Source organism: Centroberyx gerrardi, chromosome 1, assembly GCF_048128805.1.
Source record: "Centroberyx gerrardi isolate f3 chromosome 1, fCenGer3.hap1.cur.20231027, whole genome shotgun sequence".
Taxonomy (NCBI): Eukaryota; Metazoa; Chordata; class Actinopteri; order Beryciformes; family Berycidae; genus Centroberyx; species Centroberyx gerrardi.
In genome coordinates this window covers 12,416,616-12,438,235 of record NC_135997.1, presented here as the reverse complement: position 1 = coordinate 12,438,235, position 21,620 = coordinate 12,416,616, and the positions used below count along the sequence as shown (strand labels likewise).

At 45.4% G+C, this 21,620-nt stretch overlaps 2 protein-coding genes and 1 long non-coding RNA gene across 4 annotated transcripts in view; 2 read left to right on the top strand and 1 right to left on the bottom strand.

The window, feature by feature from the left end:
* Positions 1-21,620, top strand: part of spg7 (SPG7 matrix AAA peptidase subunit, paraplegin) — a 240,869-nt gene that overhangs the window by 120,914 nt on the left and 98,335 nt on the right. The gene's annotated exons all lie outside the window — the stretch shown is intronic.
* On the bottom strand, positions 1,544-10,109 carry LOC144538523 (uncharacterized). Of its 2 annotated transcripts, none has more exons than XR_013504319.1 (4): positions 9,779-10,109; positions 9,534-9,596; positions 8,726-8,898; positions 1,544-2,115 (listed from the first exon to the last, which is right to left on the bottom strand). It is a non-coding gene; the product is annotated as an uncharacterized LOC144538523 (long non-coding RNA). The 2 variants fall into 2 exon arrangements; XR_013504322.1 differs by having other exon boundaries at positions 8,730-8,898.
* The window catches only part of cbfa2t3 (CBFA2/RUNX1 partner transcriptional co-repressor 3), a 42,533-nt gene continuing 39,452 nt past the window's right edge, over positions 18,540-21,620 (top strand). Inside the window, exon 1 of the mRNA XM_071919537.2 lies at positions 18,540-19,468. Coding sequence (XP_071775638.1) covers positions 19,264-19,468 — 205 coding nt within the window. The 5' untranslated portion in view covers positions 18,540-19,263. The remainder of the gene's footprint in view (positions 19,469-21,620) is intronic.

The window sequence follows — 21,620 nt, the reverse complement described above, 5'->3', positions numbered from 1 at the left end:
TTTCTTTATCCATGTGTGTGGCTGGTGTGTTTGTGTGTATCTGTACGTGTGCAGAGGCAGAGGGATGTCGATGTGAGGTCAGTGATGAAATCAGCAGCCGCCTGCCCCTCTTGAAGACTCAATCGTAACCAATCAGACAAAGGATCTATTGATTAGCAGGGTAAGAAAATGAGGCGCTGGCGGTGAGCCGTGTGCAGAGGGCCGCCTCACAGGAGCGGAGCCCAGGTGATAATGACTGTGGCCTGCTCTGCCCTCCCTCCTTGTCTCGCTTCATCACAATCACACTGGCCTTAAACATCTTCCCCCGGCCTCCTGCAGCTCGCTCTCTCTTTGTGTCTCAGATAGAAACACTCACATATATGCACACACGTCCCTCCAAATTAGTCACACTGACTTTCACAGAAATAAAGCATCACAAACAATGGCATTCTCCCTCCTTATAATCAGGTTGCTTGTTTTCTGACGAGAGTGATCATTACATCATGATAATGGCATTATAGGCAAAAATCAATGGTATTCTATTTATATGAGCGACTATTAAACTCAAGTGAAGTCAACGACATGCAATATTTCACTGCTGAATTGGCTGAATATTAATATTATACGTGCTCTGTTTTTGCATCTTGCGTTTCTCAAAATTAAGACTACATTTCAAAATTTTGAAGATCAAGAAGGACAACAGCCAATAACAGCCCTTTATAACAGCCAATATGCATTCTGACAAGGTAAGCTAATTCAATTGAAAATATGCAGTTAGAATAATTGGAATGAAGTTGTGTATTACTTGCTTATAAAACAGTTCTTGTTTTGTACCATAAAGCAATCTCACATTGTGGCAACGCAATCCAGTAGATTTCCCACAAAATCCAACCTGGTGGCAGTTAAACGCTGCCAATCTTTTCAGTGATGTCTGCTTTGTTTACAATATGGCAATTATAGTAATGCCACAAAATGAATGTGTTAATGTTAAAATGGTATACACAGCACCTTAATGGTTAAGCAAGCCCACAATGCCTCCTTTAAGCAGAGGTTCACATCCAACCTCCAGTTCCTACTAATGAACCTCCAACAGTAAGTCAAGGATTAGAATAAGGTTATGAATTAACAGGCGTAAAGCAAACGCAAATCTTCCATATCTCTAAAATGTAACACATAACCCTCAACATTGCTCTCCAAACTCTTGTAGCTGCTTTCCTGTTTTATACATAACACAAATATTACACATTAATCACACAATATAGTACAGCATTATTCATATTAACAGGCCTTTTTGGCTATTTTTCATATCATCAAACATCGCCGACACTACTGGAAAGGCATGGTCGGAAAAGCATGCGCTTGTATCTGTCATTGCATCTCAGATGAGTCTGCATGGGAAAAAAAAATCAGAAAGACATGTTGAACTTATCAGTTATCAGAAGTTCTCCCTGCTCTCCCTCTGGACTCCGCTTTTGGATTTAACTGAAAACTATTTAAAATTTGATGCAAGCAAGCGTTACCTATTCTGTTTGTTGATGACACACAAAAAAATACTTGTACGAAGTTTAAGAATGGCATGAATCATGATATTTTATTTAAAACTTGGGATCATCAACTAGACAGATAGAGAGAGAGACAGAGAGAGACAGAGAGAGAGAGAGAGAGAGAGAGAGAGAGAGAGGGGGTTTGATTGCTGAATTCATTCTGCGTTCATTCGGCTGAATCCTTGGCTGCTGGCCTTTTCACTCCCACCTGTCTCCACTGTCAGTTTGTCCTTAACTCTGTCAGTGTGTGTGTGTGTGTGTGTGTGTGTGTATGTATGTGTGTATGTACATTGGTCTGTATGTCCATCTGTGAAACTCCATCCCCATCTGTCTATCTCAAGCCCTTTGGTCTTCCTGTGTGTACTGCGTGTGTGTGTGTGTGTGTGCGTGCATGCGTGTGTGTGTGTGTGTGTGTGTGAGATGCCAGCCATACCGCCCCCTTCTTGTATTCTAGTCTCCCAGATGATGCTCAGCACAGTAACGGATCCTAAAGGTGTCAGCTTTTTGCTACAGCTCTGGTCTCTGCACACCGTCCACTGCCAGAAAAAACACACACTTGCACAGAAGCACACACACACACACACACACACCCCTGATTGCATTCACACACACACACACACACACACATGCACACACACACACACAGGATAGTGAATAGACATTGTAACCACAGGAGTGAGGTTCAAATACCACTCAACCTCACAGGGGAGGCTGGTGACCTTTACTACAGCGCAGCCTGTCCCTCTCCTCCCTTCACTCTATAGCTCTTTCTCTCCATCCCTTCCCTCCCTCCTCACTCCCCCCACCTCCCCTTCCCTTTCTCTTCCATCTCTCCTCTCATCCACGTGCGCCTTATCAGACTTCCTCATCCCTCTCTCCCTAGAGAGCTCTGTTCCTCCCTCAGGACCATCCTCTATTCCACCGCTCCACCCCCCCCCCCCCCATCGCTTCACATCTCCTTTTTATTCCTTGGGCCCCTCTGACAGCTAGGGCGAGTTTTCATCTGCCCATCAGTCATATCTGTCGTGGCCACTTTACACTTTCACTGCCCCCGTGTTGAGAAACAAACAAAACAAGCAGCAAACCAACAAATAACCAAACCGAATGTTGAGGCGGGACATAACATGGGGCGAGATCCTTCAAAAGTAGGCGGTGGTGGACTGCAGCATAAAAGTGACTCAGAAGAACTGGATGCTAGCCTGCATCACATTGTAGAGAACCCCTCGCCTCCTGCAACACCTCCTTCACCCCCGTTATTGGAGCAGGCAGTGGACGAAACCCTCGGAGTGCAGCAGAGGAGGAGGAAGGAGTGGAGGAGGATTTTGTCTCCAGCGTTGCCTTTCATGTCACTTTGAAAGTTGAGAAGTTGCAGGTTTAATATGATGGGAGGAGCGGAGGGAGGGATTGTTCAAAAGTCTATAATGACATAATTGGGATTTTTAAGTACGCCTACTGGTACGTGATGCAACAACGACTAAAAATATACCAGTTTCCAGGAAGGAAACACAATGGGATCTTGATTTGAATTTGATTTTGAAATTATTATTATTGGTTTTTTTTTACTTGTTTTGGCATGTATTGTTAAAAAGGTGTACATTATGACATGGAAAAATTAGCTGACAAGGTGGAAAAAGTCATTTTCACTTATTTTTGTTTTTAAAGGTGTTCTCTGACACCTCCCACTGAGCAAAGTCTCAGATTTCTCTCTCTGTCCCTCTGGAAGAAGGTTAAGAGCTATCAGGACTGGGATCTCTTGGTTTCCTCACAACACTTGACCTGAGCCAGTGTTTTAATCGATGGGTCTGAGCTCTGCAAGCCACTAGCACTTGAGACTCTTATTTTATTTAATTGGACTTTGGTTATTATTTATTGAGTGTGTTGCATATAGCAATGGTTATTATATTAGAGTACATCCATCTGATGGATCCTGTGTCTATCCTGAGTTTATGGCAATAAACTTTTAAATCTTGAATCTTTTTCAACAGATTGTCTTCCAAGCTACTCCGTTCCTTATCTACCCACCAGCAAAACATTCACAGACACTTTCCATGTCAGGATTTATTCACAGCTATGACACAATGGACAGCCCTTGAGAGCCGCTGAGGCCAAATGAGAGGAAGCGAGCTTAAGTCAGGCAGGCGTTTCCCCCGCGTGAGTCCTCCTCAGACTGCCTCTCAGAAGACTTTCCTCCAAGCTCTCTCTCTCTCTCCCTAGTTTGCTCTCCCTCTCTCTTCCTGTCTCTGTCTGTAGACCTGTAACACACTCTACTCATGAGCTGAAGAGGGTGGGGGGGGGGGGCAATGCAAGAGACAGAAAAGGCAGCGGGAGAGACAGAGAAAGAAAGAGTCAGAGACAGTGAGTGAGAGAGAGAGAGAAAGAGAGAGGGACGGGGTGCTCGGTGAAGGAAGGGTGGAGGGGAGAAGAGGGTGCTGATAGCCGGGGAGGGTGAGCACCACCTGGTATTCCTTTACAACCAAGGAAAATGCCTAGAGAAATGATAATAAAATAGAGAGAAGTCGCAGAGCCTTCTGTTGCTGACAGGAGCTGTGTATGTGCCCTGCGAGAGGTGTGTGTATGTGTGAGTGTGTGTGTGTGTACAAGTGTGTGTATGTGTGTGTGCGATGAATAATTCATGGTTGTTCATTAAGGAGAGAAAGTGTGAGTGAGTGATTGTATGTGTGTGTGTGAGTGTGTGTGTGTGTGTGAGTGTGTGTGTGTGTGTGTGTGTGTGTGTGTGTGTGTGTGTGTGCGCACCCTTCGTTGCTCTGCGCCACGTCGCCTGCCTTGTGGCTGCCATCTGGCTTCACGCCATCGGAGTGCCACCCTCCAAAGCCCTCGCTCCTGCAAACATGGCAGGAGAGGAGAGGAGAGGAGAGGAGAGGAGAGGAGAGGAGCGGGGGAGGAGAGGAAGAGGAGGAGGAGGTAGAGAGAGGGGAGCCTGGCTGGAGGGGGCAGCGTATATGGAGAGGAGAGGAGGGAAGGGGACAAGGCCTCAAGTGAACTTCTCCATTTCACTGATGTTATGTGACGTCCACAGTCTGGTCGGGAGAGATGTGCAGTTGGATGTGAAGGGTAATGACAAGCCATCACATATGATGCAAAGTGATGCATCGCCATGTCAGTTAATGTAGATCTTCTCCGTCTCTCTCTCTCTCTCTCTCTTCTTCCTCCCTCTTTTTCTTTTGCTTAGGCTTTGCCCCTATTTGCCCCTCTCGATATGAAGCCGTCCTTACTTTCCCTCCTGTATTCTACCTATCCTCTGTTTATACAGGCAGAGCAGAGAATTGGTGGAAATGTGCGGGTTTGTGTCTGTAACTGCCCCGCTGTTGTGGATGTAGCTACATAACCATAATACACTTGCATGAATATACATACACACACGCATATACACACACACACACATCCCCCTATCCCCCCCTCCATTCCCCCTGTGGTCCATCCAGCTGTTCGCTACCACAGGACCCTCCTCCTACTACTGACACATTGCCCTCTGCTCACGCACGTGGCAAGTGGCCATGACAGATGATTGAGTATTTGTAGGTGTGTACTGTATGTAAAGTGTGTGTATGTGTGTAATCAACACAAACAGCCGTGGTTCTGAGATAGTGTCCTAAATGGAGATGCCAGGTGTTTGTGTATGTGTGTGTGTGTGTGTGTCTGTGCTTGCGTGTGTGTGTGTGTGTGTGTGTGTGTGTGTGTGTCCATCTGGAGGGGTCCTTCGGGTCGCAGTAATCTGGCACAGCAATCTCCCACTGTAATCATCTCAGTGCTCAGCAGGTGGTCAGGCAGCAGGCTGGGGAGAAAAGTTTCGGCACATTTTCTCTCAGCCAGTTAAGGCCATTCCGCTATACAGAGCTATGGATATGCATATACTGTGAACATTACACATGTAAGTACTGTTGCACTATACTGGTTACATTGTGAAACTGAACTTAGACTTACTGTGTGTGTGTTTGTGTAGAGGCGAAGGATTTAAATCAAAATCTTGACCAGTTTAAACAGAGTAGAAAAATGAATATCTAGAGATAAAAGAGCGGTGTGTTTTAATAATTGTCGTTTCACATTACTATCCTCATTGACACTTTGACACATTCTCCACGGCTGGTCCACATGTGGAAGGTGTCACAGTGCCAAAGGGCCAAATCTCAGCACGCTTAGGAAGCAGGACCCACAGCGGGATCCGGCGCATGTAAGCGGGCACAACAGCATCGCCATGGCGGGAGGTACCACAATGTGTTCTCACTACATCAGAAAACATATTTCCTGATAGCTGTTTTCCTCTGGGAAGAAAGAGCCTGATTCCCCTGTAATGGAAGGTGACAGATAACAGAGCAGAGAGGATGATGATATATATTCTACCCCAGGTTCTTTTTTCCTATTCGGCAGTAGGAGCCTTGGCTCGATAGCACAGCTATTTCAGGAGATCTAGGTCTTATCGTGCCACCACACACAGGGATAATGAACTTGTCCTACCCGAGTGTGTTATATACGTGTGTGTGTGTGTGTGTGTGTGTGTGTATGTTCTGTTTTAACTCGAGAGGACAGCCTGTGTACGGTTACATGGTGATGAAGGGCGCTTGGTTATCTCTACCTGGCACTCTTATCACATCTGCACATGTGACACCTTTCAATAACCCTCAGTCCCTTCCTTTTTTCCTCCGAGAGAGAGAGAGAGAGAGAGAGAGAGAGAGAGAGAGGGAGAGAGAGGGAGAGAAAGAAAAAGTGTGTGTGTGAGAGAGAGAGAGGAGGAGAGAGAGAGAGAAAGTGATTGGAGGAAAGTCTTCCAAGAGGCAGGGTCATTGTGAAAGACAGAGAGATAGAAGGAGAGGAAAAGAGCAAGAGAGGGGCAGAGGAGTAAGAGGGAGATATAAGGGCAGGAAGTTGGAGGGCTATAGCTATCAGGAGTGTGAATGGGCAGAGTGTAGAGCAGAGAGCCAGGCCTGTTGGCCAGTTTCCAGTGGGGATAGTGGGTGTCCCTGTGCCAGCTGGCAGCCTGTCTCTCCCATCTGTGGAGCCTAGGAGAGTGTGCAGTAATCTCCTGGAGACAGCGGCTCAGCCCAGGCCAGATTTAAAGGGATATGGCCAGCTGGCCAGGCATGGGCAGGTCTATACCAGGGAGAGAGAGGAAGGGCAGGAGAAGGCCAAGGGGAAGGGAGGGGATGGGTGAGTGAGCTGTGATGGAGCAAGTCAGGTGTAATGTAGAGGATGATAGGCGAGCTGAGCATTGACGGTCAGGGGGCAAGAGAGGACAGTGGTATGAATGATTACTGTCCAGCTGCCAGCAGAGAAAGGAACTGGCTGAATGTAATGTCCATGTCTGGGACTGTGACAACTACAGTGGCTGGTGGCTGTGCAGTAGCGACTTACATGTACCATGTAACTTCACAAGTTTTAATCCTGGCTCATCTCATGCTGTATCTCTCCACTGTTGCCTTTCTCAGTTCTTTGTGTGCTGTCACAAAACTAATGACGTTAATAAAAGAGGGTGCGCTGTGCTTACTCCTTCAAAAAGAATAAAACAAACTGCAGTCCAAGCAGTTTGGTTACTTCTCGTCTATAAGCTATTGGTTTACTCCTCTGTCTGATTGCTGCAGATAGTAATCAGAGCCCGGCCGGCCTGCCTGCTCCAGCTCAAGGCCTGCACTGCAAAAAAAATATCCTTCTTAGCAAGTCACTTAATCCAGTATTAACTCTTAAAATCTTTTTCGTGGAAAAACATTGCCTATATGTGAGGTAATTCCACTAATTTCCAACTCAAATCAACGTGTTTCAAGAATTTTCTTCAATCAAGTATCATTTTCTTGACTTACTAGTGGAGTGATCTGGCTTATTCTCATTACAGGAAATAACTGGAGTATTGGGCCAATCTCCCAATCTTGTCTGTTTTAAGAAAAATGAAATTTTAAGACTGAATATGGCAGTCAATGACAGACGATGGCTTTTTTGCAGTGTGGGAGTCAGGTGAGGGAAGGAGAATGTCAGGGGAGAGAGAGGGAGAGATCCAGGTTTACAGCTGGAGCCTGACCCAGGCACACACACACACACACGCACGCACGCACGCACGCACGCACGCACGCACGCACGCACGCACGCACGCACGCACGCACGCACGCACACACGCACACACACAAACCTATTGCAGTAATCACTCAAAGAGAGTAGCCATTCCTGCATATCCACGCACACTCATAGACATACATCTGGGCACAATAACATACACACATACATACATACATACATACACAGGTGTGCTCAAGATGAATACATACTACACACAAGCACACACACACACACACACACACACACACACACACACACGCACAAATCCAGAGACACACACAGACACACACCCCTGCAGCAATAGCGGAAGAATAAGGGAAGCCATGCAAATCCCCAGATGTGTAGGAAGACAGGGGAAAGATGAGGAAGAGAGGATTGGGAGGAGGGAGGGGAGGGCTTGGGGGGTGGGAGGGTGCGGTTAGGGGGGATCTGGGAGGAAGGGAAGAGGAAGAGAGGGGGTGCGGCGGGGAAGGCTGGGTGTTTACCACTGTTTAAAAGGCAGTGGGTGCTGTGTGCAGATTAATAAACAGGAGGTAATAGCAGAAGGACTCTATATTTATTTTTTATCTTAAATGGTGCTTGTTTGTCGGGCTGGATGAATATTGACTGTGAAATTGGGATCAGGGGCGACACATGCCAGTGCTCGGCCTTATCTCTGGGATGCAGGCAGGCCCGGGGCCGTTATCGCCGTGCCACAGTGGCGTGCCGGCACTCCAGCGCTCTCAAAGCCGCCACATTCCCTTTGTATCTGCCTGGAGAAGCCTGTTTACCTTTCACTGGCTTGATATTCCTATTAGAGCCGCTGACTATTTACTCACTGCCTCCTCCTCCTCTCCCTCCACCGGGCACTGTGCTGTCTCTCATCTCTCTCTCTTTCTGTTTCGCTCTCTCTGTTTGGGTATGCCTATCTGACTCTCTTTCACTGTTTGTCTCTTTATATCTTCTTGTCCTGCCTCTGCTTCTGACCTTCACCCCATAACGTAAAGTTTGGGACATGGCTTTGCTTACCAAGGAGTAAATAGCTGTGAACTAGGGGAATACATTTATTGTGTACATATTGCGCACGTAATGAGCGGCAGATTAGCTTGATTCCACGCACAATACATATCAAAACACATGCTCTCATCATGCACTTAAGACACATACCCATCCCACAGAAGCGTCTTCTGGGACAGATCTGGGTTCTGTCGTCCCACCCCCGGCTCCCAGACTCAGGAGAGTCACAACAGAGCCTTTGTGATTCTCTGTCTGTGTCTCTCTGTCCAGCCATCACTGCATTCCTCTGCCTTTTGAACCATCACAGAGCAGAGGGAGGCTTGGGATAAGATGGACAAAGAAAGAGGGTGCTTCAGAGACGAAAGGATGAAGAGAAAGGAGATTCAAACACAACGAGATGTTGACAGATATAGTGAATTCTCTGAAAAAATGGTATCTATCTACAACCGTGGCCAAGATTTGCCCTTTAAGTAAAGTACATTAGACTTTTGGAGTCTGCATTATCAGCAGTAAGTTAGTTTGACTATACTGAGTTGGAAGTAGTAGTTGATGGTTTTGGTATTGTTATTAAGGATTGTGATATGTAGAGCAGTCTGCTCTTTGTAGAGACTGGGTACAGTGTATACAGACTGGGGAATGTGGGATGCTAGAACTTGCTGCATTATCTTCTTTGGGTGTCATGGGCCTAATTCAATTTAAACATCTGTGCTGGGAGATGCCCATTTAATAATGTCAAACTGCCTAGCTTATGCCACCCCATAGGTTTATACCTGAGAGCACTGGGAAACCTAAACTTCATGGAAAGGCAGTTTAACAGTCAGGTGTAACATAAGGCAATAAAGAATTTAAAGGAATTTATATTACAACCAAAAAGCAGCAGATGTGGTGCAAGACCCAAAGGAAGGATTCCTTTGAACAAGATGCTCTCTATCCAACATACAGAGTTCAAAGCACCTTGCCATCACTGGACATCAGTGGACACTATCTGACTGCATCACGTCCTGCAGGCAGCTGCAACTAAAACAGAAAACAATGGGGTTTACATGGCATCTATTGGCCAGTCAATCAATCAGTTAAAAGTGAGTAGTATCCCTGCATGCAGACAATTCAGGGAATTGGCCACACCAGTGAGTGTAATGCCAGTGACATAACTGAACTTGTGCTTATCCTCTGTGATATTCAAGCAAGGTTTCACTCACCCTGGGTTATGATATAATGGATAGTTACATCAGCTCCAGTGTAATGGTAATTGCGAACAGTGACCTCTCCTCTCCTCTCCTCTCCTCTCCTCTCCTCTCCTCTCCTCTCCTCTCCTCTCCTCTCCTCTCCTCTGCATCTCCTAAGGGAAGGGCACTCAGATTCCTCCAGTGATGACTGCCTCTTTTCTGACTGCCAGCTTCATGCCGTTTTTTTTTTTTGTTTGTTTGTTTTATCTGTCTCCTCCATGCAGGGCACGCTCAGGGGCTCGGGGCGCACCGTGCGGCATGCCATGCCACGCGGTGGGATAAGGAGCAAACAAATACACGGGCAGCGCTTAGCAACCCTGATCAGAGTGCCTGCCAGGGTCCTGATAAGCTGACAGGCAGAAGAGGAGAGAGAGAGAGAGAGCGAGAGAGAGCAAGAGAGAGAGAGAGGGAGGGAGAGAGAGAGAGAGAGAGAGAGAGAGGGAGGAAGGGGTTGTATGTCTGCTGACATTGGAAAGCACCCTGACAGCGAGGGTCCTGATGGTCATGAGTCTCATGGCAGCCCCCCCGGGAGATTTTCCTTAAAGCAATACACTGTTTACACTGAGTTTTTGGGAGATTGGCCCGTTGGTCAACTTACCTGTGAAATGATGAAAACATACACACCAAAATCATCCTCGTGTCTCCAGCATACAATCACCCAAGGTAGTGTATGCTAAACTGTTGGCATGGAGCACCTGAGAGAAGAATCTAGGGCCAATCTGCCAAATACTCAGTGTAAGCAGTGTATTGCTATTCTATTCCTTTAAACCTCTTACACTGCAGTAAATTTAAAGTTACATAATATTCTTCACTTTTTCTACATCACGCATCAGTTCCACAAAATGTTGTGAAATGACCACAAACACTGATATGCAGATTACATGTTGTGGACACACACGACTGATGTGAAGATTACAATCCTCCACCGCAAACTGGATTATGTAACAATAGCACAAATTGGACACATCATAACCCTAAGAAAAACAACTTCAGTTAGGTTTAAGGTTTGGATATAATAAGGAATAAAAAAACTTTCGCTGAAAACTTCACTCACAGTAGAAAACTTCTATGCAAGAGTTGGGAGTTGAGCTTTGGGTCGCCAGAGTTGAAGGCAGATCTACACGCCCATCCACAGCCCCGTCCTCCACACTTTTACTTTCATCACTGTATTTCAATGTCAAACTAGTGCCTGAACTGCACCTTATATGCATTTTAAGACAATGTGCTCAATTCACAAATATTCATGAGATCAGTTTGGTCTCTCACCCACACAGTCTATACTCCTTCTTCTCCTTTTCCATGTAATTTAGACCCAGTTTCCTACCTTATACACCCTAAGCCCAGAATGATAAGCATCATATAAGCATCCTATGGTGTATCCTCCTGGCATAGAACAGGATACGTGTATCTCAATCAAAAGTGTATTTTCATCTGTCTATGTATCTATCTGAACGTCTGCCTGTCTTTTGAAGGTTGGTCCATCCATCTGTCTGCTGATTAATACACACATCTGTCTGTCTATCCATCTGCCAGCATGTGGCGCCGGCTTGTGTGGCACAACTTGTGATCTTGTGATGGGCAGGCGAGCTGCCGGACCATTGTACAGTAGCAGAGAGAGAGAGAGAGAGAGAGAAGTATAATGAGGAGAGGGAGAGATGAAGAGAGAGAGAGTGAAAATAAGAGACAGAGAGAGAGAGAATAAACAGCATAGGATTGCCGCTGAACAGGTGGTACAGTATGTTTACCAGGCTTGGCCAAAGAGGACAGTCTGCCAACCTGCCAACACATCCCTGACACAGCAGACCACACACACACACACACACACACACACACACACACACACACACACACAGCTACTGTGCTACAGCTACAGCTACACTCTGAGAAGAGAAATAGGACACACAGCTGACTTGTCATCTCTCTCTGACCCTGCACACACACACACACACCTACACACACACACACCCCAGTACCAGATGGGTAGGAGTTATCACATAAATGCAGTTCAGATGTGTGTGTCAACTAGTTGTCTGTCACAGAAGATTATAGCAAAACTCACAATGAGATACATTCCTGTGATTGTCTAAACTTTGTATTGTCCAACTAACCCCACCCATGGCTCTTAAGCAGGATAAACAAAGCATGAAAAGTATTTCCAAATACTATTTGACCCAGGTCTGTTTACAGATCAGAGCACCTTAATTGGTGCTGTCAGCCCCCGCTCACTTCCAGGCTATCTATTTCAATACTGAGACAATAACAACATTATGGAGCTCAATAGCTCATATTCCTACGCGGCAATAATATCTAGATCTCTCCTCCTCTCAGTGCAAATCAATAGAGTGAGATGGCCTTTGGCTTCATTTTTCATCTTTAATATTGATTGCTGTTCTACTTTGGAGTGCACTGTCAGTCCAATTACGGAGAATTTAATTGATTTTTCCTCACAAGCTCGGTTAGATTGGATTGGTTTATGCAAAGCAGATCAAACAGAAGTACTCCCCGGACTCCCTTCTATGTGTAAAATACACCTCTAATGAGGACGAACACCATGACTCTTTCTTTACCTCTACCTATACCTATACCTCTTCCCCTCTCCTCTCTCTCTCTCTCTCTCTCTCTCTCTCCACACAGTGACGCACACAGACACACACCCATGTAAACACATACTGTACACACACACACACAAACAAGTACACGTAACAGCATCTACAGTAATTATTATGTATAAGAATGCACTTTGATGATACCAAAAATGTAAAAATCGTCTTCAGTAGTATATTATGAATGCTAGCAGATTTTGTGCTCACTACAGCCTGGTACCAAACCATCCACTGTTGTATTTTCCCCCCAGAGAGAGTTGAAACTTGGGCAAAGAGTTGATAATTCATACAATTATGTCTGATGAATAAAGCAGGTGTCTCTTTATTTGAAAATTCTACAATGACCTTTACAGGGAGCCTCCTCTCATGAAATATACATGACCCTGAACACAATATCTCAGACAGGAGACAAGGCTAATTAGCTGCAGGTAAATTCTGAAGGCCTCTCTCTCTTTCTCTCTCTCTCCCTCTCCCTCTCTCTCAGTCACACAGACCCACACACACATACATACACACACACGCACACACACACGTCGGTCAAAGCACTGGGTTCTTCTGCGCCAGGTGACACTGTCTCACCGGGCTGGGAATGCTGACTACACCACATATTATAACCATTATCGGGGCTAGTCCCAATTTTATACTACCACCATGAGAACAATTGTTGGCAAAGTCAACTTTTGCCATTTTGTGTGCCATCGGTAGTTGCACAACATGCATACAGTATTAATTTCTACTTCACTAATACTAATACTATTGCTGATAGACAAATAATGGGAGACTTCTATCATGGCCCCACTCCATTTCCCATACAGTATAATGATTATTTGCTGGAAGGCAGTGGGCTAATCTTTTATGTATGAGTCTTTAGGCATGTGTTAGTGTATCTGTTTGTTTGGTTGCCATAGAGAGGTGGAAATGTGCTGTGTTATAGCAGTCTATCGCTTGTCTCCTCACTTAAGTCTCTACTTTAACATTCCTGGAGGCCGGTATTGGAGCTAACACCCCTCCTCTTTGCACAGCATGTGTGTGTGTGTGTGTGTGTGTGTGTGTGTGAGTGTGTGTGTGAGACAGAGATGGCACTCGGCACTCAGAGCGGCCTGTCTCTGTGTCTCTGGGTGCCCCCTCGCTGAGCTGTCATCACTCCCTGGCACTGGGTACACAGCACAGCTGCAGGGGAACCACTCTGCAGGGAACCTTCGTTTCCATCTGTCTCCAATTCACAGTGGCACCTATTTAGAGCAGCTCAGCGGCTGTGCATGCCACGAGCCACAAGAGAGAGGAGTGAGTGGGTGTAAGGGGTCAAGAGAGAGGGGCATCAATAGATCGGGGGTTGGGGTGGGGTTTAGGGTGGTGAGAGTGCTGGGTTACATTTGATAGAGGCATAATAGAGCCATTACATATCGCTGTATCATGTCAATACAGATGTGCCAACGTGCATAATGCATTTTTCATTTCATTTACTGTAATGAGGTGATCTCATTGAACTCAAAATCTCATTGAAAATATTCCTAAAATCAACAAAGAAAATTGACAATACAATTCATTCACACATTCCAGCGGTCAAACAGTCAGAAACATAGATTATAAAATATTATAAAATACTAAAAAATGTTACATTATACAAATCAATTACAAAAATCGTTGGAAATGTGAGATATCACTTAAAATCATTGAAAAGAAATTCTAACGTCAAAGTGCTTTGCAGTTCATTTCATTTAGAATATCAGAATTTACGTACGGAGTATTTAGTGTAAAACTAACCAGTGCATGCACTCTAGATGGTAATTTTGTGATTTTATTTGAAAAAAGAAAATGTGTAAGTGTAAAATTAAAGGACCAAAAATTGACCTCGAAACATTATTGTTTACTTATACATTTTGTAAGAATGAATGAATGAACACTGTTGGAGGAATGTATTATGCTTTAGAAATATTACATACATCTATAGTATATTAATATACTGTATGTGTGTTTACATGTCAGAATTTGTGAAATAATCAAATCAATTTCCATATCAGTTTAATATCTCCATGGACATACAGTACATCAGCATCGGTATGTGTGTGCATGCACGCTTGTGTGTGGGTGTATGTGTGTGTGTTTGTTTGTGTGTGTGTGTGTGTCTCTGTATAAACTGCGTATGCCTGAACTTGTGTGTGTGTGTGTGTGTAAGTATGAGAACACGCTTAATTTAGCAGGTGCGCTTTGACAGTTCTTGAATGAGCGCCAAGTCTGCTGTACGAAGGGTAAGAAAAAGGAGGCGCTCAATGTGCATCTGTGTGGAGCTCGGCTGTGACAGATGGGGACGGTTTAACTTATAGAGTTCTGTTAAGATCTGGAGGTTTTCTGACGCTGTCTGTGCCAAACAGGTGTGTATTCTAAACACACCACCGAGAGAAAAGGTGAACAAGCCTCCACTGACTTATTTGTCTGGCAGTGGTGTTTCCACCAGATAGGAGGAAGACGACAGTGTTTAGATCTCATACTAGACTGGTCTTGTGTGTTATTTATTGTTTATTCGGATCCGTAATAGTTGCCGCTATTCTCTCCAGAGGGGATACTGGCATACTGGTTTTTCTAATTCTTCCCGTGTCACTGTTTGCAAATGGAGAATAATCCAGACAGCTCCAATTTGTTCCAGATCTTTGCTTAAGTTTGCCATGAACTGCACACAGCAAAAGTTTTGGAAATACTGTCACTTCTGGGGATTGTAACATCATTTTATTTTGCACCACCCACAAAGTGATTTTATAAACAAAACATAATGAAGGGTTTTAGCTTTATGTGTGGAAACAGCTGTCAAAACAGGGTCCAGGGTACAGGAAAATAATTCCAACGTGTTTCTGAGACAATTCAAATAGTCACGATGAATTTATCCAGCAAATTTACTTTATTTAGCAAAATCTTAAAGTGTTGCTTCCTCTTAAGACTCTGCGATAAGAAGCATTTGTGAGGTTTTTAACACTGTAAAAAGTAAGCTTCCTAATAATTGTTAGAGCTTCAAGCTAGCGGCTAACATTCCACAGATGTGTGTATTCTACGGTTTTCGCTCCTCGTGAATGTAGCTACGCAGTCAATGAACATTTCCGAGCAATCAGCTGAACTGCTTTTGAAGCAAGCCCCTCCAGAAGCTGCAAAGTTGCACGACCCCTTGAGTATGTGATAGCTCAAAGTGCTGTGAGGACGGCTGTGGAGTTGAACAGTTCAGCCGGTTAGTGACCAGGTGTCTGACAGGCGGACAGGACGCTTCACCATATGGCTGCTTCTCCCCACCAGCCGCCAGCCGTCCCAGCCGCTGACTTTCACATGCTTTGCTCCTGCTGTACAAGGTGAAAAGTTGCCTCTTGTCTCCACCCTGACCAACATGCTGAGAGAACTCTGTCTGCATGCATAAAGAAGAAAAACCTGCCTGTTTTCATTAACGTAGGGAAATGATACTGATATAACAGTAAGGCAATTAAGAACTCGAACTATACGCTAGAATACAAGAAAGCCGGATTTGACTCATTTCCTCCAGATTCCTGATACAACAAAAAAAGTTGCAGATTGTTTTGCTGCTCTCCTGCATGCTGATTGGTGGTTTAAAGAGGTAATGAAGTCCTGGTGTGTCCTCCTGCTGGGTTTGTATTTGGCGAGGGGAGCCTGTGTGTCGCTGATAGAGGGATCTCTCTGACACGGCTACTCTGGCCTGCCGCATCTGGGAGCCAGGAGCGGCAGCCGCTGGGGGGAGATAAGGCAAGACTAGCCGCTCGCCTGTAACGCACGTTTTGCCCCCCTCTGCCCTGTTCTCCTCCCCCGCCCCTCTTCTCCCTCCACCCATCCTCCCTCCCCTCATCCCCCTGACCTTATCTCAGGGGAGAAGGCACCACTGGGTCGCTACTGTGATAGCACCTGCCAGAACCAGAGCTGGCCTCTGGTGATTATGGGGGAATCATTATCTCTCTCTCCCCAAAAACTCATTTTATACCTGCCAACATCTGAGGGGTGGGGGGCAAAGGAGCAGAGGCTTCTTTAACAGGTAACACAGGGAAAACGGTGTGTGTGTGTGTGTGTGTGTGTGTGTGTGTGTGTGTGTGTGTGTGTGTGCGTGCACGCATCAGGAGAGTGTGGTGGGGTACATGAGCAAAAGTGCAAATACATAAGGCAAAATATTCCTCTTCTTGCCGTGCTTTGCCTTCTTGCCGTGTCTGATTTGAATTTGATATAAATGTGATATGATAGAGAATATATTTGATGATGGTCCATGTTCATCTGTCCTCGCCCTACTATGCTTACATATAATCCCCCCCCATGGGCAAAAGGATGATGGTTGAATATGATAGTCAAGAGAACTGGACATCCACATATACTGCTGCATGCTCATCTACATAACCTAGATTCACAAGAGATTAACCAGCTCTCCTAAGTCTGGATGTTACTTGAGAAAACGAACATGTTCTTCTGCTTGATGCCATGTTGGATATCACTGAATGATTTTGTATATTTAATCCCCAGTTTATCTGTAATATGTTGCACTTTCCATTCACTGTTAGTGAGATATATATACTGATAGAAGAACCGTTAAAGTCACATGCATGAACAAATATAGATTGGAAAATGTGGGAAATCCCGAAGATTGACATGTTTTGTTCAGGCCTGTATGCACAGAAAACACCTAAACTCTGTGTACTGTACATACTGTTGTTTTTACAGAGTTATTCTCTCTCTCTCTCTCTCTCTCTCTCTCTCTCTCTCTCTCTCTCTCTCTCTCTCTCTCTCTCTCTCACCCCCATGCCCAAAGACAAAGAAAGAAGTTTCTCTCACTTCCTCTCTGCTGATGACCATCTGTGTGTTGGTTTCAGTCAGACACGCAGCACATCTGTGTGCTCACATCCCCTCTCACTTCTCTCATCAGCACACTACTTGCTCCAAACCGAATGTGTATGTGTGTGTGTGTGTGTGTGTGTGTGTGTGTGTGTGTGTGTATGTATGTGTGTGTGCACATGGCAGTGAAGTAAGAGTGCTGCTGTCATAGCAACACAGTGTACCTTGTCTGGGTTGGGGGTTAATGAGTCCGGGGGTCAGAGGTCAAGGAAGTAATTGCTACAACCTTGCTAGAATTTCACATGTAAACTCCTTTCAGCTGCCTTGTGAGGTTCATTTTGGCATCTTTGATTCCAATTGTGTTCCAGCATAAAGCCTTTTCCCGAGACAGGCTTAGCCCTGTACACTCTTTTTCTCTATTTCTCTATTTTTAAAACTGATTTGTATTGCTTGCTACCGACCCCATAGCGGACTATGGTGGAAGAGGATAAAGGAATAGCAGGCTCTTACAAAAGTTGAAATGATCAAATGTATTCCTGTGCCCTCTCTCACTTTTTTTTTTGTAGTAACCTCTAGCTTGAGGGATTTCATAAATGTGCTCCATTTTACCTATATTTTCTTAAGTTTGAAATGAGTCTTGTAGTCGATAAGAAACAAGCTTTTTATTATCATTACGTCTGACTGATTTGTGCGTCTATGTTCGTCTATGAGGTGTGCTGATTGACAAATGGAAGAAAACGTAGTATAATCAGTCTGGAGTTGGAGAAGCTGTGTTAAAGGTATGGAGAGGTGCTGTCCCAGTAAGAAGGATGAGGAAAGTGTCTCTGTGGCCACCAGGAAGGCTGCACAGAAGAACAGGGGCAGGTTGTGAAGCGAAGGAGAGTGTGAGTAGACAGTGCAGAAGAAGATAGAGTCCTGGGAAGGAGGGAAGGGGGAGTGTCTAGAGAAGGGAGGAGGGGGAAGAGGAGCTGCTGGCCGCAGACACAGCTGGTTCCTGGCAGAGGAAGCCCAGACGCAGGCCCAGGTCCCGCTGCCTGCTGTCTGCTGCTATCACCCCAGCCAGCACTGCTGCTCGGCCTCCCCTGGGGCTACAGGACAGAAACACACACACACACACACACACACACACACACACACACACACACACACACGCACAAACTGTACCATACAAACACACACTGCAGAGCTTTCCTCATGAGCTGCAGTGGCAGGGCAGGAGGAGGGTTCAGGCGAGAGCACAGCCCCTCAGCCAGAGCCACGAGGCAAGCTGACCTGCCCCTGACACACACACACACACACACACACACCCTCCGTTACCTCACACACACTCTGCTGGAAAGGAGAGAAGGGGACAGAGAGAGAGGAACAAAGATAGTGAGAGTGAGAGTGAGAGAGTGAGAGAGCGAGAGAACGAGACGAAGGGAAAGGGAGAAAGAGAAGGAGATGTACGCCCGAGACGTGCCAAATAAGCCTGAAAGAGACAGCAAGAAAGACTTATGCCTCAAGACAAAGAGCATTGGTCATGGCTATTAACATACACTCATGAAGAATTGATTGCCATGGAGACATAAAGCAAAGGAGGATCCAGGAATAATACAACCAGGACCAAAGTCTTCAATGAGGAGGTGAAAGGAAGAAGAGGAAGACAACATCTGGCTGTTTCTCCTTTTCTTTTTCTATTGGGAAGCCATGTGCTGTAACTGCAGCTAACTCCTTGTTCCTATCATGGCAGTTCAGTTGTTCATACAATGATCTACCAGGGCCTCAAAGGCAAGCAGGCTAAAAAGGTATGAGGCAAAACAAGCTAAACAAGGACACAATATGGAGAAGAAAGTCCAGCGTGAAAACCTTACAGGAATTTGCAGCTAATATCGAGTTTATTGCCTTTTTTGTGTCTTTCTTCGCTACATTGCTTGGGCCCAGAAAGCTGCCAGTGTGCAGCATAGCACATTACACCTGCTGTGTGTCACCTGACCTCCAAGGACCTCACCTCTGCCTATTGGAAAGTTGTTAAAAAAATTTCTGTAGTGGCAGTTTGCAGCTCGGAACATGTCTGCCGAAGTCCATTCGGAGCGGCAGAGGAAGGCCGACCTGAGCGCCGGGACTTCCCCTTCTCCGCCGTTCGCTCCCCGCGTTCCCACGGTCACACTGATCAGCCACAGAGAGCTGAGGGATAAACGCAGCGCCCGCAGGCTCCAACCTGGCAACCTTGATCCAAACCTGGCAACCAGCAGCCACTACAGATGTAGTGAAGGTAGGAGCTCGTCCTGTTAAAGGGCCTGTTTTATGAAGTCTTTTGGCAGTGTGTTGCTGTGATGAGTGATTGTGAGTCGAGGGTCCCCCCGCTGTCAGGTCTGCTCATTAAGTCGGAGTGATTGACGGATAATCAGTTTGTGTTGACTTAGCGCCACATGCTATAAGGGCAAGGTGAGGTTTCTTCATCTTGGTAGTAGGACAGTGATTGGGTGATTGAAGCTGGGGCTTCAAGGTTAGAATGACATCAAATATGACCATCTTAATGACTTTTCATCTCTGAAACGATGACATACAACATGATCTAAGGCTTGTTTCCCAGAGCATTTGTAGCCAGAAATGTATTTAGTGTTTCTTGCCAACCAACCTCGATTTTGTTTTCTTTCATATAAAAACAAACTCTCATTTTAGAGATTTAATTTCATCATTAAGATAAGATTGACCACCAAGACTGATTTTCCATGACAACATCTGCTGAATGTGTGTTGTCAACAAGACACATAAACCTATCATTATTGCTAACAAGCCCAGTGGCACACATTTGTCCTTTGGCACAGGAAGGGAAAGGGAAAGAGGTTTTTAGAGAATTGGGTGGGTTGGATGGGTGGGTGGGCTTCCTCTGGGCTTCCCCATACAGCTGCAGGGAGGAGAACTGCCTAGATTCAGGGGTTTCACTGTTCAGTTTCAACGTCTTTTACAATGTACATGGAGGTTATGAGGGTACATCAGGGTGAATGCATGAGGGAAAACTTTAGGGAGCATTTTTCCAAAACATTGTGGGCAGATGAGGGATACTTGAAAGTCATCCAGGAAAGAAAGGCAAAGGAAAAAAATGTAATTGATTCTTAAAGCACTGAAAACACTGAAGTAGTGCCTTTAGGTAAAAATAAAAACCTTCACTTAAATCAGCAAAGGGTTTGAGGAGAGAGAGATGCATTAAGAACCAGACATTAAAGGCCTAATTTTATAGACTCTAAATATGTAGAAATTGTGAGCCTGAGAGAGGACTAATACCCAACATAGTGAATTACCTGCGGCGCCTGCCGTCTCTTGGCAGTAATGAGCTTTGTGAACGTTTCAGCGATAAGGCCTCTATAATTAGGCTTAGTCATAAGCATCCCCCCTGTAATTCTGTGATAAAAACCCAGTAGAACTCTGGTGTCGGTGCTCCAACCCATTCGTCTCACAGACACAAACACACGCACACACACACACGCACACACACACATACATGCACACGCTTACACACATTTGGCACGATGAGGAAATCAACCTGTGTCAGTGTGAACTGTAAACACAGCTCTTTGTCTCAAGTAGTTTACCTGATGTCTGTGTGTGTGTGTATAGTCCAGTGATATGTTCACACTGTATGGAGAAGCAGTGTTTGTGTGTGTGTGTGTGTGTGTGTGTGTGTGTGTGCGTGCGCGTGTGTAAGGCGTTGTGAGCTGCGGCATAGGCTTCCTGTGAGGGAGCAGATGTCGCAGAGCTCAGGCACAGCTGCGGCGGGCGATAACCGCGGTGGCAAGAATATGTCGGCACGCTGGCTCTTCTCCCTGGGTCTTATCAACCGCACACAGCATACAGACACACACACACACACACACACACACACACACACACACTCATATACACACTCTCTACAATAAGGAACTGCCACCCAATACTAGCACACCCTCACAGCAGGCCCAAATAGAGGGAGGAAGGAAGGCAGAGGGAGAGATGGAGGGAGGAAGAAAAGGAGCAAGGACTAAATCAAGAGACTTTGAGGGAAAAGGTGCAGTGAATCCCTAACAAAGCCTTGGCTCATGTCTGCTGTATCATAGACTTCATAATTCTCTGCCCGTCTTAATCCTCTGTAGCTATGAATAGGCTACTCTATACAGTGTTCTCTCTAAAAGAGGCATTTCACCAGTAATACACAACTTTATCCCTGTCCCTATACATATACTGTGCCTTTCACCTGTCACTTTGCAATACATTGTCTACATTGTTTTTGGGTTCCCAAAAAGCCTCATTCACTCTGTTAATTATGTAAAATGGCCTTTTAGATCGAAAACTACATTTTGTCAGCAGTATCCCAGATGAGGTGGTGGACCATTATTTTTTTATTTGCAACATTTCACTAAACATTAATTAACACAACAAGGATTCAG